The sequence below is a fragment of the Pseudophryne corroboree genome, chromosome 11 (assembly GCF_028390025.1).
Source record: "Pseudophryne corroboree isolate aPseCor3 chromosome 11, aPseCor3.hap2, whole genome shotgun sequence".
NCBI lineage: Eukaryota > Metazoa > Chordata > Amphibia > Anura > Myobatrachidae > Pseudophryne > Pseudophryne corroboree.
The window spans coordinates 51062461-51084066 of NC_086454.1; the positions used below are offsets into that span (position 1 = coordinate 51062461).

General features: G+C 48.4%; 1 protein-coding gene across 1 annotated transcript in view; it reads right to left on the bottom strand.

Moving 5' to 3' along the window:
* The window catches only part of TPCN2 (two pore segment channel 2), a 118950-nt gene that overhangs the window by 10839 nt on the left and 86505 nt on the right, over positions 1–21606 (bottom strand). The window contains exons 19-20 of the mRNA XM_063944225.1: positions 19545–19616; positions 18331–18404 (exon numbers count right to left, since the gene is read on the bottom strand). Coding sequence (XP_063800295.1) covers positions 18331–18404; positions 19545–19616 — 146 coding nt within the window. The remainder of the gene's footprint in view (positions 1–18330; positions 18405–19544; positions 19617–21606) is intronic.

Consider the following 21606-nt stretch of genomic DNA (forward strand, 5'->3'; position numbering starts at 1 on the left):
GTATGAAAAAATTCAAAAAAAAGAAAAAAAAATGTGAAAAACTCATGCTGACCTTTAGACCTGTCGACCTAGCACATGTTGACCTAGAAACCCTGTCGACCTTCCATCCATGTCGACCTAGTGACTGTCGACCTATAGTGGTCGACCTAAACATTGTCGACCTAGACACTGTCGATCTTCAGACCGGATCCCATATGGGTACAGGATCTTTTATTCTGCAACATATTAAGCACAGTGCACCAAATACAACAAAAGAGGGGGAAAGGTGAAGAATTTCTGCTACCTGGCGATACTGCTGCACACATACACCATCACCGAATAGACGCGGGCCCTAATTCAGACCTGATTGCAGCAGCACATTTGTTAGCTAATGGGCAAAACCATGTGCACTGCAGGGGGGGCAGATATAACATGTGCAGAGAGAGTTAGATTTGGGTGGGTTATATTGTTTCTGTGCAGGGTCAATACTGGCTGATTTAGTTTTACACTGCAATTTAGATTTCAGTTTGAACTCAACCCACCCAAATCTAACTCTCTCTGCGCATGTTACATCTGCCCCCCCTGCAGTGCACATGGCTTTGCCCATTAGCTAACAAATTTGCTGCTGCGATCAGATCTAAATTAGGTCCACTGTGAAGCGCACCGCTAACTAACAACGGGCAGGAGATACCGGGGACAGCAAGAGGCAAATAGTGCTAATTGTGAATATTAAGTGTGATGCTTTAAATACGAAAAAAATCTCCCTTATCTAGAAAACACCCACACAGCTTGAACAACAGATCCCATATCTCCACAATATAGAAAGGATTAAAAATAAGATTTTACTCACAGGTAAATCTATTTCTCGTAGTCCGTAGTGGATGCTGGGGACTCCGTAAGGACCATGGGGAATAGACGGGCTCCGCAGGAGACTGGGCACTCTAAGAAAGATTTAGTACTACTGGTGTGCACTGGCTCCTCCCTCTATGCCCCTCCTCCAGACCTCAGTTAAGGAAACTGTGCCCGGAAGAGCTGACATTACAAGGAAAGGATTTTGGAACCCAGGGTAAGACTCATACCAGCCACACCAATCACACCGTACAACTCGTGATAACTATACCCAGTTAACAGTATGAACAAACAGAGCATCAACCAATGGATGCCAACATAACATAACACTTTATTAAGCAATAACTATATACACGTATTGCAGAAAGTCCGCACTTGGGACGGGCGCCCAGCATCCACTACGGACTACGAGAAATAGATTTACCGGTGAGTAAAATCTTATTTTCTCTAACGTCCTAGTGGATGCTGGGGACTCCGTAAGGACCATGGGGATTATACCAAAGCTCCCAAACGGGCGGGAGAGTGCGGATGACTCTGCAGCACCGAATGGGCAAACACAAGGTCCTCCTCAGCCAGGGTATCAAACTTGTAGAATTTTGCAAAGGTGTTTGAACCCGACCAAGTAGCAGCTCGGCAAAGCTGTAATGTCGAGACCCCTCGGGCAGCCGCCCAAGAAGAGCCCACCTTCCTTGTGGAATGGGCTTTCACTGATTTTGGATGCGGTAATCCAGCCGCAGAATGAGCCTGCTGAATCGTGTTACAGAACCAGCGAGCAATAGTTTGCTTTGAAGCAGGAGCACCCAGCTTGTTGGATGCATACAGGATAAACAGCGAGTCAGTCTTCCTGACTCCAGCCGTTCTGGTTACCTAAATCTTTAAAGCCCCGGACTACGTCAAACAGCTTGGAATCCTCCAAGTCACAAGTAGCCGCAGGCACCACAATAGGTTGGTTCAAATGAAAAGATGACACCACCTTTGGCAGAAATTGCGGACGAGTCCGCAATTCTGCCCTGTCCATATGGAAAACCAGATAGGGGCTTTTACATGACAAAGCCGCCAATTCTGACACACGCCTAGCCGAAGCTAAGGCCAACAGCATGACCACTTTCCACGTGAGATACTTTAGCTCCACAGTCTTAAGTGGCTCAAACCAGTGGGATTTCAGGAAACCCAACACCACGTTAAGATCCCAAGGTGCCACCGGTGGCACAAAAGGGGGCTGAATATGCAGCACTCCCTTAACAAACGTCTGAACTTCAGGCAGTGAAGCCAGTTCTTTTTGAAAGAAAATGGATAGGGACGAAATCTGGACCTTTATGGACCCTAATTTTAGGTCCATAGTCACTCCTGACTGTAGGAAGTGCAGGAATCGACCCAGCTGGAATTCCTCTGTAGGGGCCTTCCTGGCCTCACACCAAGCAACATATTTTCGCCATATACGGTGATAATGCTTTGCTGTCACATCCTTCCTAGCCTTTATCAGCGTAGGAATAACTTCATCCGGAATGCCTTTTTCCGCTAGGATCCGGCGTTCAACCGCCATGCCGTCAAACGCAGCCGCGGTAAGTCTTGAAACAGACAGGGCCCTTGTTGCAACAGGTCCTGTCTGAGAGGCAGAGGCCATGGGTCCTCTGTGAGCATTTCTTGCAGTTCCGGGTACCAAGTCCTTCTTGGCCAATCCGGAACAATGAGTATTGTTCTCACTCCTCTTTTTCTTACAATTCTCAGCACCTTTGGTATGAGAGGAAGCGGAAGAAACACATAGACCGACTGGAACACCCACGGTGTTACTAGTGCGTCCACAGCTATCGCCTGAGGGTCCCTTGACCTGGCGCAATACCTTTTTAGCTTTTTGTTGAGGCGGGACGCCAACATGTCCACCTGTGGCAGTTCCCATCGATTTGCAATCTGCGTGAAGACTTCCTGATGAAGTCCCCACTCTCCCGGGTGGAGTTCGTGCCTGCTGAGGAAGTCTGCTTACCAGTTGTCCACTCCCGGAATGAACACTGCTGACAGTGCGCTTACGTGATTCTCCGCCCAGCGAAGAATTCTGGTGGCTTCTACCATCGCCACCCTGCTCCTTGTGCCGCCTTGGCGGTTTACATGAGCCACTGCGGTCTGACTGGATCAGAACCGGTTGGTCGCGAAGCAGGGTCTCCGCTTGACTTAGGGCGTTGTATATGGCCCTTAGTTCCAGGATATTGATGTGAAGGCAAGTCTCCTGCCTTGACCACAGCCCTTGGAAATTTCTTCCCTGTGTGACTGCCCCCCACCCTCGGAGGCTTGCATCCGTGGTCACCAGGACCCAGTCCTGAATGCCGAATCTGCGACCTTCGAGAAGGTGAGCACTCTGCTGTCACCACAGGAGAGATACCGTGGCTCTGGGGGATAGGGTGATTAACCGATGCATCCGAAGATGTGATCCGGACCACTTGTCCAGTAAGTCCCATTGGAAGGTCCTCCTATGGAACCTGCCGAAGGGAATGGCCTCAAATGATGCCACCCTCCTTCCCAGGACTCGAGTGCAGTGATGCACTGACACCTGTTTTGGTTTTAATAGATTCCTGACCAGTGTCACGAGCTTCTGAGCTCTCTCTATCGGGAGATAAACCCTTTTCTGGTCTGTGTCTAGGATCATGCCTAGGAGAGGCAGTTGAGCTGTAAGAACCAACTGCGACTTTGGAATATATAGAATCCAGCCGTGTTGCCGTTTCACTTCCAGAGAAAGTGATACGCTGTTCAGCAACTGCTCTCTTGATCTCGCTTTTATGAGTAGATTGTCCAAGTACGTGATAATAGTGACACCTTGCTTCCGCAGGAGCACCATCATTTCCGCCATTACCTTGGTGAATATTCTCAAGGCCGTGGAGAGACCAAACGGCAACGTCTGAAATTGGTAATGACCATCCCGTACCGCAATTCTGAGGTACGCCTGATGAGGTGGATAAATGGTGACATGAAGGTATGCATCCTTTATGTCCCGAGTCACCATAAAATTTCCCCCTTTCAGGCTTGCAATAACCGCTCTTAGCGATTCCATCTTTAACTTGAATCCTTTCAGGTTCAGGGATTTTAAAATCAATATGGGTCCGACCGAACCGTCTGGTTTCGGGACTACAACATGGTCGAATAATAACCCCCTCCTTGTTGAAGGAGGGGAACCTTGACCACCACCTGTTGAAGATACAATTTATGAATTGCAGTTAACACTGTTTCCCTCTCGTGGGGGGAAGCCGGCAGGGTCGTCGGTGAGGGGGCATCTTCTCAAAGTCCAGCTTGTATCCCTGAGACACAATATCTATTGCCCAGGGATCTAACAGGGAGTGAACCCACTTGTGGCTGAACTGACAAAGGCGCGCCCCCACCGGGCCTAGCTCCGCCTTGCGGTGGATTTTTGTAGAGGCCTGGGAGGACTTCTGTTCCTGGGAACTAGCTGTGTTGTGCAGCCTCTTTCCTGTGCCCCCGCCTCTGGCAAGAAAGGACGCACCTCGGACTTTCTTGTTTCTTTATTCGAAAGGCTGCATTTGATAATGTCGTGCTTTCCTAGGCTGTGCAGGAATATAAGGCAAAATATCAGAATTACCAGCTATAGCTGTGTAGACCAGGTCCGAGAACCCTTCTCCACACAATCCTCAGCCTTCCACATGCCTCTTAAGTCGGCATCATCTGTCCATTGCATATTCTACAGGACACTTCAAGCAGAAATCGACATAGCTTTGACTCTAGGACCCAGTCTACTCATGTCTCTTTGGGCATGTTTTATATATATATATCTATCACTTAAGACAGCATCTTTAATATATATATATATATATATATATATATATATATATATATCTCTCTATATATACATATATATATCTATATGCATACTAGGGTCTCAATCTCTGCTGATAAGGTACCTGTCCACGCTGCCACAGCGCTATAAACCCATGCCGACACAATCGCCGGTCTGAGTAGTATACTAGAATGTGCACGCTATCTGCAGGATCCCTGAGAATAGCTAGTGCTACCTTCTGTGCAAACAGGACACCCTAGGGGAAGATTCCCAACACATCCTGGCCCTAGTGGGGAAAGGATACTGCATGAGAATTTTTTGTGGGAAGCTGCAGTCTCTTGTCTGGAGATTCCCGCTCTTTTTCCTCATGAGAGGAGAGAAATTTACCTCAGCTTTCTTCCCCTTAACATGTGTACCCTTGTGTCAGGGACACATGAGTCATCAGTGATATGCAAATCATCTTTTATTACAATAATCATAAATTGAATACCTTTCAGCCATCTTGGCTGTAACTTTGCATTATCGTAGTCGACACTGGAGTCAAACTCCGTGTCGATATCAGTGTTTATTAATTTGGATAGTGAGCATTGTGAGACTCTGAAGGTCTCTGTGACACAGGGACAGACATGGGTAGATTTCCTGTCTGTTCTCTAATCTTTTGTGCAATAAATTCACCTCAGCACTTACACATATCCAAACAGGTGTCGGCGTTGTCGACGGAGACACCCTCTCACACACATATTTGCTCTATCTCCTCCTTAGGGGAGCCTTTTACCTCAGACATGTCGACACACATGTACCGACACACCACACACACACAGGGGATGCTGTATTTGAAGACAGTTCCCCCACAAGGCCCTTTGGAGAGACAGAGAGAGAGTATGCCAGCACACACCCCAGCGCTATATGACACAGGAATCACACAGTAACTTAGTGTTAACCCAGTAGCTGCTGTATATATTTTTTTTACGCCAAATTTATGTGCCCCCCCTCTCTTTTTCACCCTCTCTATCGTGCAGGGGAGAGCCCGGGGAGCTTCCTCTCAGCGGAGCTGTGGAAAGAAAATGGCGCTGGTGAGTGCTGAGGAAGAAGGCCCCGCCCCCTCAGCGGCGGGCTTCTCCCGCGATTTTGTGTAAAATTAATGGCGGGGGCTCATTCATATAACAGTGTCCAACTGTATATATGCTGCTTTTGCCAGGAGGTACTTAATTGCTGCCCAGGGCGCCCCCCCTGCGCCCTGCACCCTACAGTGACCGGACTGTGTGGGTTAGTGTGGGAGCAATGGCGCACAGCTGCAGTGCTGTGCGCTACCTCATGTGAAGACAGGAGTCTTCTGCCGCCGATTTCGATGTCTTCTTGCTTCTGCCGGCTTCTGTCTTCTGGCTCTGCGAGGGGGACGGCGACGCGGCTCCGGGAACGGACGACCAAGGTTAAGATCCTGTGTTCGAACCCTCTGGAGCTAATGGTGTCCAGTAGCCTAAGAAGCGCAACCTAGCCGCAGTTAGTAGGTTTGCTTCTCTCCCCTCAGTCCCTCGTAGCAGAGAGTCTGTTGCCAGCAGAAGCTCTCTGAAAATAAAAAACCTAACTAAAATACTTTCTTATTAGCAAGCTCAGGAGAGCCCACTAAAAGCACCCAGCTCTGGCCGGGCACAGATTCTAACTGAGGTCTAGAGGAGGGGCATAGAGGGAGGAGCCAGTGCACACCAGTAGTACTAAATCTTTCTTAGAGTGCCCAGTCTCCTGCGGAGCCCGTCTATTCCCCATGGTCCTTACGGAGTCCCCAGCATCCACTAGGACGTTAGAGAAAATAAGATTTTACTTACCGATAAATCTATTTCTCGTAGTCCGTAGTGGATGCTGGGGACTCCGTCAGGACCATGGGGAATAGCGGCTCCGCAGGAGACAGGGCACAAAAATAAAGCTTTAGGATCAGGTGGTGTGCACTGGCTCCTCCCCCTATGACCCTCCTCCAAGCCTCAGTTAGGATACTGTGCCCGGACGAGCGTACACAATAAGGAAGGATATTGAATCCCGGGTAAGACTCATACCAGCCACACCAATCACACCGTACAACTTGTGATCTGAACCCAGTTAACAGTATGACAAACGTAGGAGCCTCTGAACAGACGGCTCACAACAATAACAACCCGATTTTTTTGTAACAATAACTATGTACAAGTATTGCAGACAATCCGCACTTGGGATGGGCGCCCAGCATCCACTACGGACTACGAGAAATAGATTTATCGGTAAGTAAAATCTTATTTTCTCTGACGTCCTAAGTGGATGCTGGGGACTCTGTCAGGACCATGGGGATTATACCAAAGCTCCCAAACGGGCGGGAGAGTGCGGATGACTCTGCAGCACCGAATGAGAGAACTCCAGGTCCTCTTTAGCCAGGGTATCAAATTTGTAGAATTTTACAAACGTGTTCTCCCCCGACCACGTAGCTGCTCGGCAGAGTTGTAATGACGAGACCCCCCGGGCAGCCGCCCAGGATGAGCCCACTTTCCTTGTGGAATGGGCCTTGACAGAATTTGGTTGTGGCAAGCCTGCCACAGAATGTGCAAGTTGAATTGTGCTACAAATCCAACGAGCAATCGTCTGCTTAGAAGCAGGAGCACCCAGCTTGTTGGGTGCATACAATATAAACAGCGAGTCAGACTTTCTGACTCCAGCCATTCTTGAAATATATATTTTCAATGCCCGGACCACATCCAACAACTTGGAATCCTCCAAATCGTTAGTAGCCGCAGGCACCACAATAGGCTGGTTCAGGTGAAACGCTGACACCACCTTAGGCAGAAAATGAGGACGCGTCCTCAGTTCTGCCCTGTCCGAATGGAAAATCAGATATGGGCTCTTATATGATAAAGCCGCTAATTCTGATACTCTCCTGGCTGAAGCCAGGGCCAGTAGCATGGTTACTTTCCATGTAAGATATTTCAACTCCACCGATTTGAGTGGCTCAAACCAATGGGATTTGAGAAAATCCAAAACTACATTAAGATCCCACGGTGCCACTGGGGGCACAACCGGGGGCTGTATATGTAGTACTCCTTTTACAAAAGTCTGGACTTCAGGAACTGAAGCCAATTCTTTCTGGAAGAAAATCGACAGAGCCGAAATTTGAACCTTAATGGACCCCAATTTGAGGCCCATAGACAATCCTGTTTGCAGGAAATGTAGGAATCGACCCAGTTGAAATTCCTCCGTGGGGGCCTTCCTGGCCTCACACCACGCAACATATTTTCTCCAAATGCGGTGATAATGTTGTGCAGTCACCTCCTTCCTGGCTTTTACCAGTGTAGGAATGACCTCTTCCGGAATGCCTTTTTCCTTTAGAATTCGGCGTTCAACCGCCATGCCGTCAAACGCAGCCGCGGTAAGTCTTGGAATAGACACGGTCCCTGCTGAAGCAGGTCCCGTCTTAGAGGTAGAGGCCACGGATCCTCCGTGAGCATCTCTTGAAGTTCCGGGTACCAAGTTCTTCTTGGCCAATCCGGAGCCACGAGTATCGTTCTTACTCCCCTTTGCCGTATAATTCTCAGTACTTTTGGTATGAGAGGCAGAGGAGGGAACACATACACTGACTGGAACACCCACGGTGTTACCAGAGCGTCCACAGCTATTGCCTGAGGGTCTCTTGACCTGGCGCAATACCTGTCCAGTTTTTTGTTGAGGCGGGACGCCATCATATCCACCTTTGGTTTTTCCCAACGGTTCACTATCATGTGGAAGACTTCTGGATGAAGTCCCCACTCTCCCGGGTGTAGATCGTGTCTGCTGAGGAAGTCTGCTTCCCAGTTGTCCACTCCCGGAATGAACACTGCTGACAGTGCTATCACATGATCTTCCGCCCAGCGAAGAATCCTTGCAGCTTCTGCCATTGCTGTCCTGCTTCTTGTGCCGCCCTGTCTGTTTACGTGGGCGACTGCCGTGATGTTGTCCGACTGGATCAACACCGGCTGACCCTGAAGCAGGGGTTTTGCCAGACTTAGAGCATTGTAAATCGCTCTTAGCTCCAGTATATTTATGTGAAAAGCCATCTCCAGGCTTGACCATACTCCCTGGAAGTTTCTTCCCTGTGTGACCGCTCCCCAGCCTCTCAGACTGGCATCCGTGGTCACCAGGACCCAGTCCTGTATGCCGAATCTGCGGCCCTCTAACAGATGAGCACTCTGCAACCACCACAGAAGAGACACCCTTGTCCGTGGTGATAAGGTTATCCGCTGGTGCATCTGCAGATGCGATCCGGACCATTTGTCCAACAGATCCCACTGAAAAGTTCGTGCGTGGAATCTGCCGAATGGAATCGCTTCGTAAGAAGCCACCATCTTTCCCAGGACTCTTGTGCATTGATGCACAGACACTTTTCCTGGTTTTAGGAGGTTCCTGACAAGTTTGGATAACTCCTTGGCTTTCTCCTCCGGAAGAAACACCTTTTTCTGAACCGTGTCCAGAATCATTCCCAGGAACAGCAGACGTGTTGTCGGTGTCAACTGAGATTTTGGAAAATTCAGAATCCACCCGTGTTGTTGCAGCACTAATTGGGTTAGTGCTACTCCGTCCTCCAGCTGTTCTCTGGACCTTGCCCTTATCAGGAGATCGTCCAAGTAAGGGATAATTAATACGCCTCTTCTTCGAAGAAGAATCATCATTTCGGCCATTACCTTGGTAAAGACCCGAGGTGCCGTGGACAGTCCAAACGGCAGCGTCTGAAACTGATAATGACAGTTTTGCACCACGAACCTGAGGTACCCTTGATGTGAAGGGCAAATTGGGACATGCAGGTAAGCATCCTTTATGTCCAGGGACACCATAAAGTCCCCTTCTTCCAGATTCGCTATCACTGCTCTGAGTGACTCCATCTTGAATTTGAATTTCTGTATGTACAGGTTCAAAGATTTCAGATTTAGAATAGGTCTTACCGAGCCGTCCGGCTTCAGTACCACAAATAGCGTGGAGTAATACCCTTTTCCTTGTTGTAGGAGGGGTACCTTGACTATCACCTGCTGAGAAAACAGCTTGTGAATGGCTTCCAATACCGTCGCCCTGTCTGAGGGAGACGTTGGCAAAGCAGACTTTAGGAACCGGCGAGGGGGAGACTTCTCGAATTCCAACCTGTAACCCTGAGATACTACCTGCAGGATCCAGGGGTCCACCTGTGAGCAAGCCCACTGTGCGCTGAAATTCTTGTGTGTCGACCGACTGAGGTAAAGGGCGTTTTACAGCCCCTGACGGTGTCTGAGACGCCTGGGCAGGTACCAACTGGTTTTCCGGCCGTCTCATGTCGTCAACTGATTTTTGTAATGTGCTGACATTATCACGTAATTCCATAAACAAAGCCATCCATTCCGGTGTCGACTCCCTGGGGGGTGACATCACCATTATCGGCAATTGCTCTGCCTCCACACCAACATCGTCCTCATACATGTCGACACACACGTACCGACACACAGCAGACACACAGGGAATGCTCTTATCGAAGACAGGACCCCACTAGCCCTTTGGGGAGACAGAGGGAGAGTTTGCCAGCACACACCCAAGCGCTATAATATATATGGGAACAACCTTTTATAAGTGTTGTATCCTTATAGCAGCTTAAATATATAAAATATCGCCAAAAAAAGTGCCCCCCCTCTCTGTTTTACCTTGTTTCTGTAGTGCAGTGCAGGGGAGAGTCCTGGGAGCCTTCCTCACAGCGGAGCTGAGCAGGAAAATGGCGCTGTGTGCTGAGGAGAATAAGCCCCGCCCCCTATTCCGGCGGGCTTTTCTCCCGGAGTTTGAGATATCTGGCAGGGGTTAAATACATCCATATAGCCTCAAGGGCTATATGTGATGTATTTTTTAGCCATAAAAGGTATTATACATTGCTGCCCAGGGCGCCCCCAGCAGCGCCCTGCACCCTCCGTGACCTATGGTGTGAAGTGTGTGACAACAATGGCGCACAGCTGCAGTGCTGTGCACTACCTTCATGAAGACTGAAAAGCCTTCTGCCGCCGGTTTCTGGACCTTCAATCTTCAGCATCTGCAAGGGGGGTCGGCGGCGCGGCTCCGGGACGAACCCCAGGGTGAGACCTGTGTTCCGACTCCCTCTGGAGCTAATGGTGTCCAGTAGCCTAAGAAGCCAATCCATCCTGCACGCAGGTGAGTTGAACTTCTCTCCCCTAAGTCCCTCGATGCAGTGAGCCTGTTGCCAGCAGGACTCGCTGAAAATAAAAAACCTAAAAACTTTTTCTAAGCAGCTCCTTAAGAGAGCCACCTAGATTGCACCCTGCTCGGACGGGCACAAAAACCTAACTGAGGCTTGGAGGAGGGTCATAGGGGGAGGAGCCAGTGCACACCACCTGATCCTAAAGCTTTATTTTTGTGCCCTGTCTCCTGCGGAGCCGCTATTCCCCATGGTCCTGACGGAGTCCCCAGCATCCACTTAGGACGTCAGAGAAATAAACACTGGTATTGGAACAGTGTATATATCAGTCACAGCTGTCGAACCCCCAGCTACACGGCCACGCTGAGAAAGACCTGTAACATCAGTAGAACTATGGGAGTAGTCACATTAGCGGGATTGTGACTGAGGGGGACATTTACTAAGCAGTGATAAGAGCGGAGAAGTGAGCCAGTGGAGAAGTGGCCCCATCAACCAATCAGCAGCTCTGTATAATTTTATAGTATGCAAATTATAGATGTTACTTCAGTGCTGATTGGTTGCCATGGGCAACTTCTCCAATGGCTCACTTCTCAGCTCTTATCACTGCTTAGTAAATGTCCCCCTGTGTCTCAAATACAGGATCCTGCAAGTGAGAGTCCTCTCACTGCCTGGCTGGGCGCACATGACAAACCTCTTCTTTCACCGTATTTACCCGGTTTGGTAAATTCTGCCGCTTTCTCTGTACAGGATTTCATACACGGAGGACAGCACGCACAGCAAGTGACTGAGGATAAGTAGTTATTGCCATTCTAGAACACGGTACATGTGTGGTGGAGGGGGGAGAAAGGTACATGGGCAGCCTACATAGTGCAGGTGTGACTGTTACAGACATATGCATGAGAGGGGCTCGCGTGGCACGTCAAGGTGCAGGTGGATATGGCTCCGATTTTGAACCAAGGGTCTGAGCTACAAAAGCAACTGGAAAAAAAAAAAATAAGATTTTACTTACCGATAAATCTATTTCTCGTAGTCCGTAGTGGATGCTGGGACTCCGTAAGGACCATGGGGAATAGCGGCTCCGCAGGAGACAGGGCACAAAATAAAAGCTTAAGGATCAGGTGGTGTGCACTGGCTCCTCCCCCTATGACCCTCCTCCAAGCCTCAGTTAGGATACTGTGCCCAGACGAGCGTACATAATAAGGAAGGATATTGAATCCCGGGTAAGACTCATACCAGCCACACCAATCACACCGTACAACTTGTGATCTGAACCCAGTTAACAGTATGATAAACGTAAGGGAGCCTCTGAAAAGATGGCTCACAACAATAATAACCCAAATTTTTGTAACAATAACTATATACACGTATTGCAGACAATCCGCACTAGGGATGGGCGCCCAGCATCCACTACGGACTACGAGAAATAGATTTATCGGTAAGTAAAATCTTATTTTCTCTGACGTCCTAGTGGATGCTGGGACTCCGTAAGGACCATGGGGATTATACCAAAGCTCCCAAACGGGCGGGAGAGTGCGGATGACTCTGCAGCACCGAATGAGAGAACTCCAGGTCCTCCTCAGCCAGGGTATCAAATTTGTAGAATTTAGCAAACGTGTTTGCCCCTGACCAAGTAGCTGCTCGGCAAAGTTGTAAAGCCGAGACCCCTCGGGCAGCCGCCCAAGATGAGCCCACTTTCCTTGTGGAATGGGCTTTTACTGATTTTGGCTGTGGCAATCCTGCCACAGAATGTGCAAGCTGAATTGTACTACAAATCCAACGAGCAATCGTCTGCTTAGAAGCAGGAGCACCCAGCTTGTTGGGTGCATACAGGATAAACAGCGAGTCAGATTTTCTGACTCCAGCCGTCCTGGAAACATATATTTTCAAGGCCCTGACAACGTCAAGCAACTTAGAGTCCTCTAAGTCCCTGGTAGCCGCAGGTACCACAATAGGTTGGTTCATGTGAAATGCAGAAACCACCTTAGGTAGAAATTGAGGACGAGTCCTCAATTCCGCCCTGTCAGAATGAAAAATTAAGTAAGGGCTTTTATATGATAAAGCCGCCAATTCTGACACACGCCTGGCTGAAGCCAAGGCTAACAGCATCGACACCTTCCATGTGAGATATTTTAAGTCCACAGTGGAAAGTGGTTCAAACCAATGTGACTTTAGAAAACTCAACACCACGTTGAGATCCCAAGGTGCCACTGGAGGCACAAAAGGAGGCTGTATGTGCAGCACCCCTTTTACAAATGTCTGAACTTCAGGTACTGAAGCCAGTTCTTTCTGGAAGAAAATCGACAGGGCCGAAATTTGAACCTTAATGGACCCTAATTTTAGGCCCATAGACAGTCCTGTTTGCAGGAAATGAAGGAAACGACCCAGTTGAAATTCCTCTGTAGGGGCCCTCTTGGCCTCACACCACGCAACATATTTACGCCAAATGCGGTGATAATGTTTTGCGGTTACGTCCTTCCTGGCTTTGACCAGAGTAGGAATGACTTCTTCTGGAATGCCTTTTTCCCTCAGGATCCGGCGTTCAACCGCCATGCCGTCAAACGCAGCCGCGGTAAGTCTTGGAACAGACAAGGCCCCTGCAGTAGCAGGTCCTTTCTTAGAGGTAGAGGCCACGGTTCGTCCGTGAGCATCTCTTGAAGTTCCGGGTACCAAGTCCTTCTTGGCCAATCCGGGACCACGAGTATAGTTCTTACTCCTCTCCTTCTTATGATTCTCAGTACTTTTGGTATGAGAGGCAGAGGAGGGAACACATACACTGACTGGTACACCCACGGCGTTACCAGAGCGTCCACTGCTATTGCCTGAGGGTCCCTTGACCTGGCGCAATATCTGTCCAGTTTTTTGTTTAGACGTGACGCCATCATGTCCACCTTTGGTTTTTCCCAACGGTTTACAATTAGGTGGAAGACTTCTGGGTGAAGTCCCCACTCTCCCGGGTGAAGGTCGTGTCTGCTGAGGAAGTCTGCTTCCCAGTTGTCCACTCCCGGAATGAATACTGCCGACAGTGCTATCACATGATTTTCCGCCCAGCGAAGAATCCTTGCAGCTTCTGCCATTGCCCTCCTGCTTCTCGAGCCGCCCTGTCTGTTTACGTGGGCGACTGACGTGATGTTGTCCGATTGGATCAACACCGCCTGACCCTGAAGCAGAGGTTTTGCTTGACTTAGGGCATTGTAAATGGCCCTTAGTTCCAGAATGTTTATATGAAGAGATGTTTCCATGCTTGACCACAGGCCCTGGAAATTCCTTCCCTGTGTGACTGCTCCCCGGCCTCTCAGGCTGGCATCCGTGGTTACCAGGATCCAATCCTGAATGCCAAATCTGCGGCCCTCTAGTAGATGAGCACTCTGCAGCCACCACAGGAGAGACACCCTTGTCCTTGGCGACAGGGTTATCCGCTGATGCATCTGCAGATGCGATCCGGACCATTTGTCCAGTAGATCCCACTGAAATGTTCTTGCATGGAATCTTCCGAATGGAATCGCTTCGTAAGAAGCCACCATTTTTCCCAGGACCCTCGTGCACTGATGCACTGAGACCTGGCCTGGTTTTAGGAGGTTCCTGACTAGCTCGGATAACTCCCTGGCCTTCTCCTCCGGGAGAAACACCTTCTTCTGGACTGTGTCCAGAATCATTCCTAGGAACAGTAGACGTGTCGTTGGAATCAGCGGCGATTTTGGAATATTTAGAATCCACCCGTGCTGACGTAACACTACCTGAGATAGTGCTACTCCGACTTCTAACTGTTCCCTGGATCTTGCCCTTATCAGGAGATCGTCCAAGTAAGGGATAATTAAAATGCCTTTTCTTCGTAGAAGGAATCATCATTTCGGCCATTACCTTGGTAAAGACCCGAGGTGCCGTGGACAATCCAAACGGCAGCGTCTGAAACTGATAATGACAGTTTTGTACTACAAACCTGAGGTACCCTTGGTGAGAAGGGTATATTGGGACGTGGAGATAAGCATCTTTGATGTCCAGAGACACCATATAGTCCCCTTCTTCCAGGTTCGCTATCACTGCCCTGAGTGACTCCATCTTGAATTTGAACCTTTTTATGTAAGTGTTCAAGGATTTCAGATTTAAAATTGGTCTCACCGAGCCGTCCGGCTTCGGTACCACAAACAGCGTGGAATAATACCCCTTTCCTTGTTGCAGGAGGGGTACCTTGATTATCACCTGCTGGGAATACAGCTTGTGAATGGCTTCCAAAACTGCCTCCCTGTCGGAGGGAGACTTTGGTAAAGCAGACTTCAGGAACCGACGAGGGGGAAACGCCTCAAATTCCAGTTTGTACCCCTGCGATACTACCTGTAGAATCCAGGGATCCACTTGCGAGTGAGCCCACTGCGCGTTGAAATTCTTGAGACGGGCCCCCACCATATCTGAGTCTGCTTGTAAAGCCCCAGCGTCATGCTGAAGACTTGGCAGAAGCAGGGGAGGGCTTCTGCTCCTGGGAAGCGGCTGCATGGTGCAGTCTTTTTCCTCTTCCTCTGCCCCGGGGCAGAAAAGAGTGGCCTTTTGCTCGCTTGTACTTATGGGAACGAAAGGACTGAGTTTGAAAAGACGGTGTCTTTTTCTGCTGATGTGGAGTGACCTGGGGTAAAAAGGTGGATTTTCCAGCCGTTGCCGTGGCCACCAGGTCGGATAGACCAGCCCCAAATAACTCCTCCCCTTTATACGGCAATACTTCCATGTGCCGTTTGGAATCCGCATCCCCTGACCACTGTCGCGTCCATAACGCTCTTCTGGCAGAGATGGACATAGCACTTACTCTTGATGCCAGGGTGCAAATATCCCTCTGTGCATCACGCATATATAGTAATGCATCCTTTAAATGTTCTATAGTTAACAAAATATTGTCCCTATCCAGGGTATCAATATTCTCAGTCAGGGAATCCGACCATGCGACTCCAGCACTGCACATCCAGGCTGAGGCGATTGCTGGTCGCAGTATAACACCAGTATGTGTGTATATACTTTTTAGGATATTTTCCAGCCTTCTATCAGCTGGTTCTTTGAGGGTGGCCGTATCAGGAGACGGTAACGCTACTTGTTTAGATAAACGTGTGAGCGCCTTATCTACCCTAGGGGGTGTTTCCCAACGCGCCCTAACCTCTGGCGGGAAAGGATATAATGCTAATAATTTTTTAGAAATTAGCTGTTTTTTATCGGGGGAAACCCACGCTTTTTCACACACCTCATTTATTTCCTCTGACTCAGGAAAAACTATTGGTAGTTTTTTCTCACCCCACATAATACCCTTCTTTGTGGTACTTGTAGTGTCAGAAAGGTTCAATGCCTCTTTCATTGCCGTGATCATGTAACGTGTGGCCCTACTGGACATTACGTTTGTCTCGTCACCGTCGACACTAGACTCAGTATCTGTGTCAGGGTCTGTGTCGACCCACTGAGGTAACGGGCGTTTTAGCGCCCCTGACGGTGTCTGAGACGCCTGGACAGGCACTAATTGATTTGCCGGCTGTCTCATGTCGTCAACAGTTTTTTGCAAATTGCTGACATTATCACTTAATTGTTTAAATACAATCATCCAGTCAGGTGTCGACTCCCTAGGGGGTGACATCACCAACACAGGCAACTGCTCCGCCTCCACATCATTTTCCTCCTCATACATGTCGACACACGCGTACCGACACACAGCACACACACCGGGAATGCTCTGATAGAGGACAGGACCCCACTTAGCCCTTTGGAGAGACAGAGGGAGAGTCTGCCAGCACACACCCAGCGCTATATATATATATACAGGGATAACCTTATATAAAGTGTTATTCCCTTATAGCTGCTGTTATTATCGTTATTTGCTGCCAAAAATGCCCCCCCTTCTCTTTTTTACCCTGATTCTGAAGCAGGACTGCAGGGGAGAGTCAGGGAGCCGTCCTTCCAGCGGAGCTGTGAGGGAAAATGGCGCTTGTGTGCTGAGGAGATAGGCTCCGCCCCTTCACGACGTCCTTATCTCCCGCTTTTTTGTGTAAAAATGGCAGGGGATTAAAATACATCCATATAGCCCAGGAGCTATATGTGATGTATTCTTTTTGCCACCTAAGGTATTACTGTTATATTGCGTCTCAGGGCGCTCCCCCCCAGCGCCCTGCACCCTCAGTGACCGGAGTGTGAAGTGTGCTGAGAGCAATGGCGCACAGCTGCGGTGCTGTGCGCTACCTTAGACTGAAGACAGGATGTCTTCTGCCGCCGATTTCACCGGACCTCTTCGTCTCTTCTGGCTCTGTAAGGGGGACGGCGGCGCGGCTCCGGTGACCCGTCCAGGCTGAACCTGTGATCGTCCCTCTGGAGCTAATGTCCAGTAGCCTAAGAAACCCGATCCACTCTGCACTCAGGTGAGTCCGTTTCTTCTCCCCTTAGTCCCACGATGCAGTGAGCCTGTTGCCAGCAGGACTCACTGAAAATAAAAAAAAAACCTAAACTAAACTTTTATTCTAAGCAGCTCAGGAGAGCCACCTAGATTGCACCCTTCTCGGCCGGGCACAAAAATCTAACTGAGGCTTGGAGGAGGGTCATAGGGGGAGGAGCCAGTGCACACCACCTGATCCTAAAGCTTTTATTTTGTGCCCTGTCTCCTGCGGAGCCGCTATTCCCCATGGTCCTTACGGAGTCCCAGCATCCACTAGGACGTCAGAGAAAAACAACTTTGCAAGAGCTTCCATTTTTCTGCTCCTCTTTTCTCCCATATGTTGGTACAGTAGCCACAATTCACTAAACAGGTAGGCAATCCGATGGGGGAAGTATTCGTCTCGATTCAACCCCATCAAATCCACATCACCATGGCATGGGAACCAGACCGCCCCTATCAGACAGAGCCCGGCCATTCGGTCCCTGTGCTATGGTCTACTCTGGACAGACTGACTAGAAGAAGTCGCTACTCCTGTGTAACTCATCCACAATCCGTCCCGTGTGGCCATTAAATCCTCTGTGGGTTTGGATTCCTTCATGGGCCTGCCAGAGCATGAGCACATTGAGCTAGGCCCCTGCCCTGCTAGCAGGAAAGTGAAGACTATGTGGCTTAGTGGCCAGACAGCGCTAGAGGATACAGTGATCATAGCCCTTTACGGTAGGGTAGAGCAGTAGGTTCCATGGCTTCTGTATTATATGCTGGGGTGTTCTGTATATAGCATCAGCCCAGAATCCTCACATACAGCGGGAGTGGAAATGCGTAGAGCTAGTTAAATAGCATTTAATACAAATAGCCACAATATGCTTGCTTTCATTGGGGTGTACTATGGTATGCTGGTGGCATACCGACCACCGGCATACCGACAGCTGGGCGAGCGCAAATGAGCCCCTTGCAGGCTCGCTGCGGGCACGGTGGCGCGCTACGTGCAACACGCTATCTGTTCTCCCTCCAGGGGGGTCGTGGACCCCCAAGAGGGAGAGAAGGTGTAGGTATGCCGGCGGTTGGGATTCCGGCGCCGGTATGCTGGCCGTCGGGAGCACGGCTGCTGGCAAACTGAAGACCACCTCTTTCATTGATAGTATGCAGTACTATACGGCTCCAATCTTAGCACTGACCTACCTGGCATTTCCGGGATTAGGAATGGCATCCTTGAACAGGTCAATACCAATTATAGCAAAGACATAGTATACCACCTAAACAAAGAAACAAATATGAGAACCAATATCTGCCCGTTACCTGGTGAATGACTCAGTCACACTGTATTTAAGGTAAAATAAGCCCACAGGATAACTGGCTCTAACAACCCAATGCAAGACCAACATAAGCAAGAGATGGTCTCTTGTCCAGGTCATTGGAGGCATCAGGGACCCTACAGATCCACCAATCGTTAGTAAGAACTACGGTAGTTTCTACCAAAACTTCATTTTCAGATTAAGAGGAAGTAGCTATAAGGGCCTTCTATAATAACCTGTAAAATGGAAGCATGGGAGGAATTCCAGCAAGGTACAGCAGTCTGCATTGTTAAAAGTGGAAAGAATTTAAAATGCAAAACCATCCAGGTTTTGCATTTTGTATATTGCTACTTTAAAAATTCAGGCTAACGGGCCAGAATCGCCCGTGCCTGCCGTTCCCATGCCAAGACATAAGGCTGCATGCAACACAAATGTCTTCAGCCCAAGGTGTGGTGCATCTAGGCAGTACGGATGGTGTAATGTTTAGCATTACTGCCTCATAGCACTTAGGTCATGGCTTCAATTACCACCATGGCCCTAACTGTGTGGAGTTTGTATATTCTCCCCGTACTTGCGTGGGTTTCCTCCAGGTATTCCGGTTTCCTCCCACAATCCCAAAATATACTGGTAGGTTAATTGGCTCCCAACGAAATGAACCCTAGCGTAAATATGTGCGTGTACATGTGGTAGGGAATATAGATTGTAAGCTCCACTGGGGCAGGGACTGATGTGAATGGGCAAATATTCTCTGTAAAGCGCTGCGGAATATGTATGCGCTATATAAATAACTGGTAATAAATAAATAATTAATAAAAGTAGCTTCACTCTGCCAAGCATAACTGGGAAACGATCACGCCTAATTAGGACTATATATTATGCGCTGCAAAGTAGCTCTAGTGTATAGATGTTACCTATGTAACCAATGATTTATTTAAGAAAAAAAAAGGGACCTCAACTTTTCCATACCCCTAAGCTGTTATTAGTAGGATGGCTCATACTCTGTTTGGGATAATAATGAATCCAACTGAATGAGAATAAAAACAAGCAATATTCTCCAATAGGTCTTATGTGATGAGGAAACGTGTATAAAAAGGACTTTACCACAAGGATTCCAGCAAATGCCCGTAAATTCTTCACTAGGTCCAGCACAGTGCCCGCCACTAGTGCCATCACCTACAGCAAGGGCAGGACAAGAAGACATTGTTTCAAGATGTACCCTGTATACTACAGAAATTGCAGGACACCAATACATTGTTTAGGTGTATAATATGGAAATTGAAGGACACTGATACATTGTTTCAATATATATTACAGCAATTGCAGGACACTGATATATTGTTTCAGGGTGTATACTAAAGCAATTGCAGGACACTGATAACATTGTTTCAGATTGTATATTAGAGCAATTGCAGGACAATGATACATTGTTTCAGGGTGTATACTAGAGCAATTGCAGGACAATGATACATTGTTTAGGTGTATATTACAGAAATTGCAGGACACTGATACATTGTTTAGGTGTATATGACAGAAATTGCAGGACACTGATACATTGTTTAGGTGTATATGACAGAAATTGCAGGACACTGATACATTGTTTCAGAGTGTATACTACAGCAATTGCAGGACACTGATAAACTGTTTCAGGGTGTATACTACAGCAATTGCAGGACACTGATAAATTATTTCAGGGTGTATATTACAGCAATGGTGGGCCACATATACATTTTCAGGGTGTATACTACAGCAATTGCAGGCTGCCAAAAAGAAGATTTTGGTACTTACTGATAAATCGATTTCTCTGAATCCACTAGGGGACACTGGAGTTCATACAGCTGGGGTGTGAAGAATGGAGACCGGAGGTGGCACAATATATGCAAATTAATTGAAGTGCACAGCTGGCTCCTCCCTCTTCATGCCCCTTTCCCTCCAGTTTGTAAAACTGTCCGAAGAGAATAGGGAACATGAACAGATATACAGGAAGGAACCATACACGTCACGGCGTAAACCAAAAACATTGTAAACGAATAATCCATAACTTAACAATCAGAAAACCAGATTGAAGCAAAGTAACAAGAACACACACAGGCAGGCAGCACCGAGGTGGGCGTCCAGTGTCCCCGAGTGGATCCAGAGAAATCAATTTATCGGTAAGTACCAAAATCTTCATTTCTCTGTCATCCACTAGGGGGAACTGGAGTTCATACAGCTGGGGACGTCCCAAAGATACTCCCATAGGTGGGAGTGCTGTTCGACGCCTGTAGAACCAAATGGCCAAAAGTAGAATTAGAATCCTTAGCCGCACGTGTCAAGCTTGTATAAACGAGTAAAAGTATGGGCCGAAGACCACGTAGCCACCCTGCAAAGTTCACTCGTAGAGGCTTCCCTGGCAGCCACCCAGGAAGTCCCTACCGATCTGGTGGTGTGATCCCTCACCCCAAATGGGACTTACTTACCACAAGCCTCATAAGCCTGTTGGATAGTGAGTCTCATCCACCTGGACAAGGTTTGCTTAGTCGCAGGCCAACCCCGTTTTGGCCCACCATACAAGACAAATAACACATCTGTCCGTCTCAGGGACTTACTTGCTCATACATACACTCTGAGTGACCTTACGACATCCAGCGAGCTATCGCCATCCGACATCCGAAAAGACGGAACCACAATAGGTTGGTTAATGTGAAAACTCGAAACTACCTTGGGTAGGAACTCTGCCTTAGTACGAAGTTCTGCTCTATCCTCATGAAATACCAAGAAAGGACTTTTGCAAGATAAGGCTCCTAGTTCCGAAACCTTCCTTGCTGAAGCCAAGACAAGCAACAGAACCGTCTTCCAAGACACATATTTAAGGTCAACTCTTTCCAACGGTTCGAAAGTGTCAGATCTTAAAAACTCTAAAACCAGATTCAAATCCCACGGAGCCGTTGGAGGACGAAAATGTGGTTGGAGCCTCAACACACCCTGCAAGAAAGTCTGCACCTCCTGCAAGGAAGCCAGACGTTGCTGAAAGAAAATGGAAAGGGCCGAGACCTGTACCTTTAAAGATCCTAAAGTCAAACCACCCTGAAGGAACCGCAATAATCTGTTAAAACGGAACTGCCTGTGGTTCCAACCCCTAAGTTGGCACCAATCCATGTATCTCTCAAAAATTCTATGATAGTGA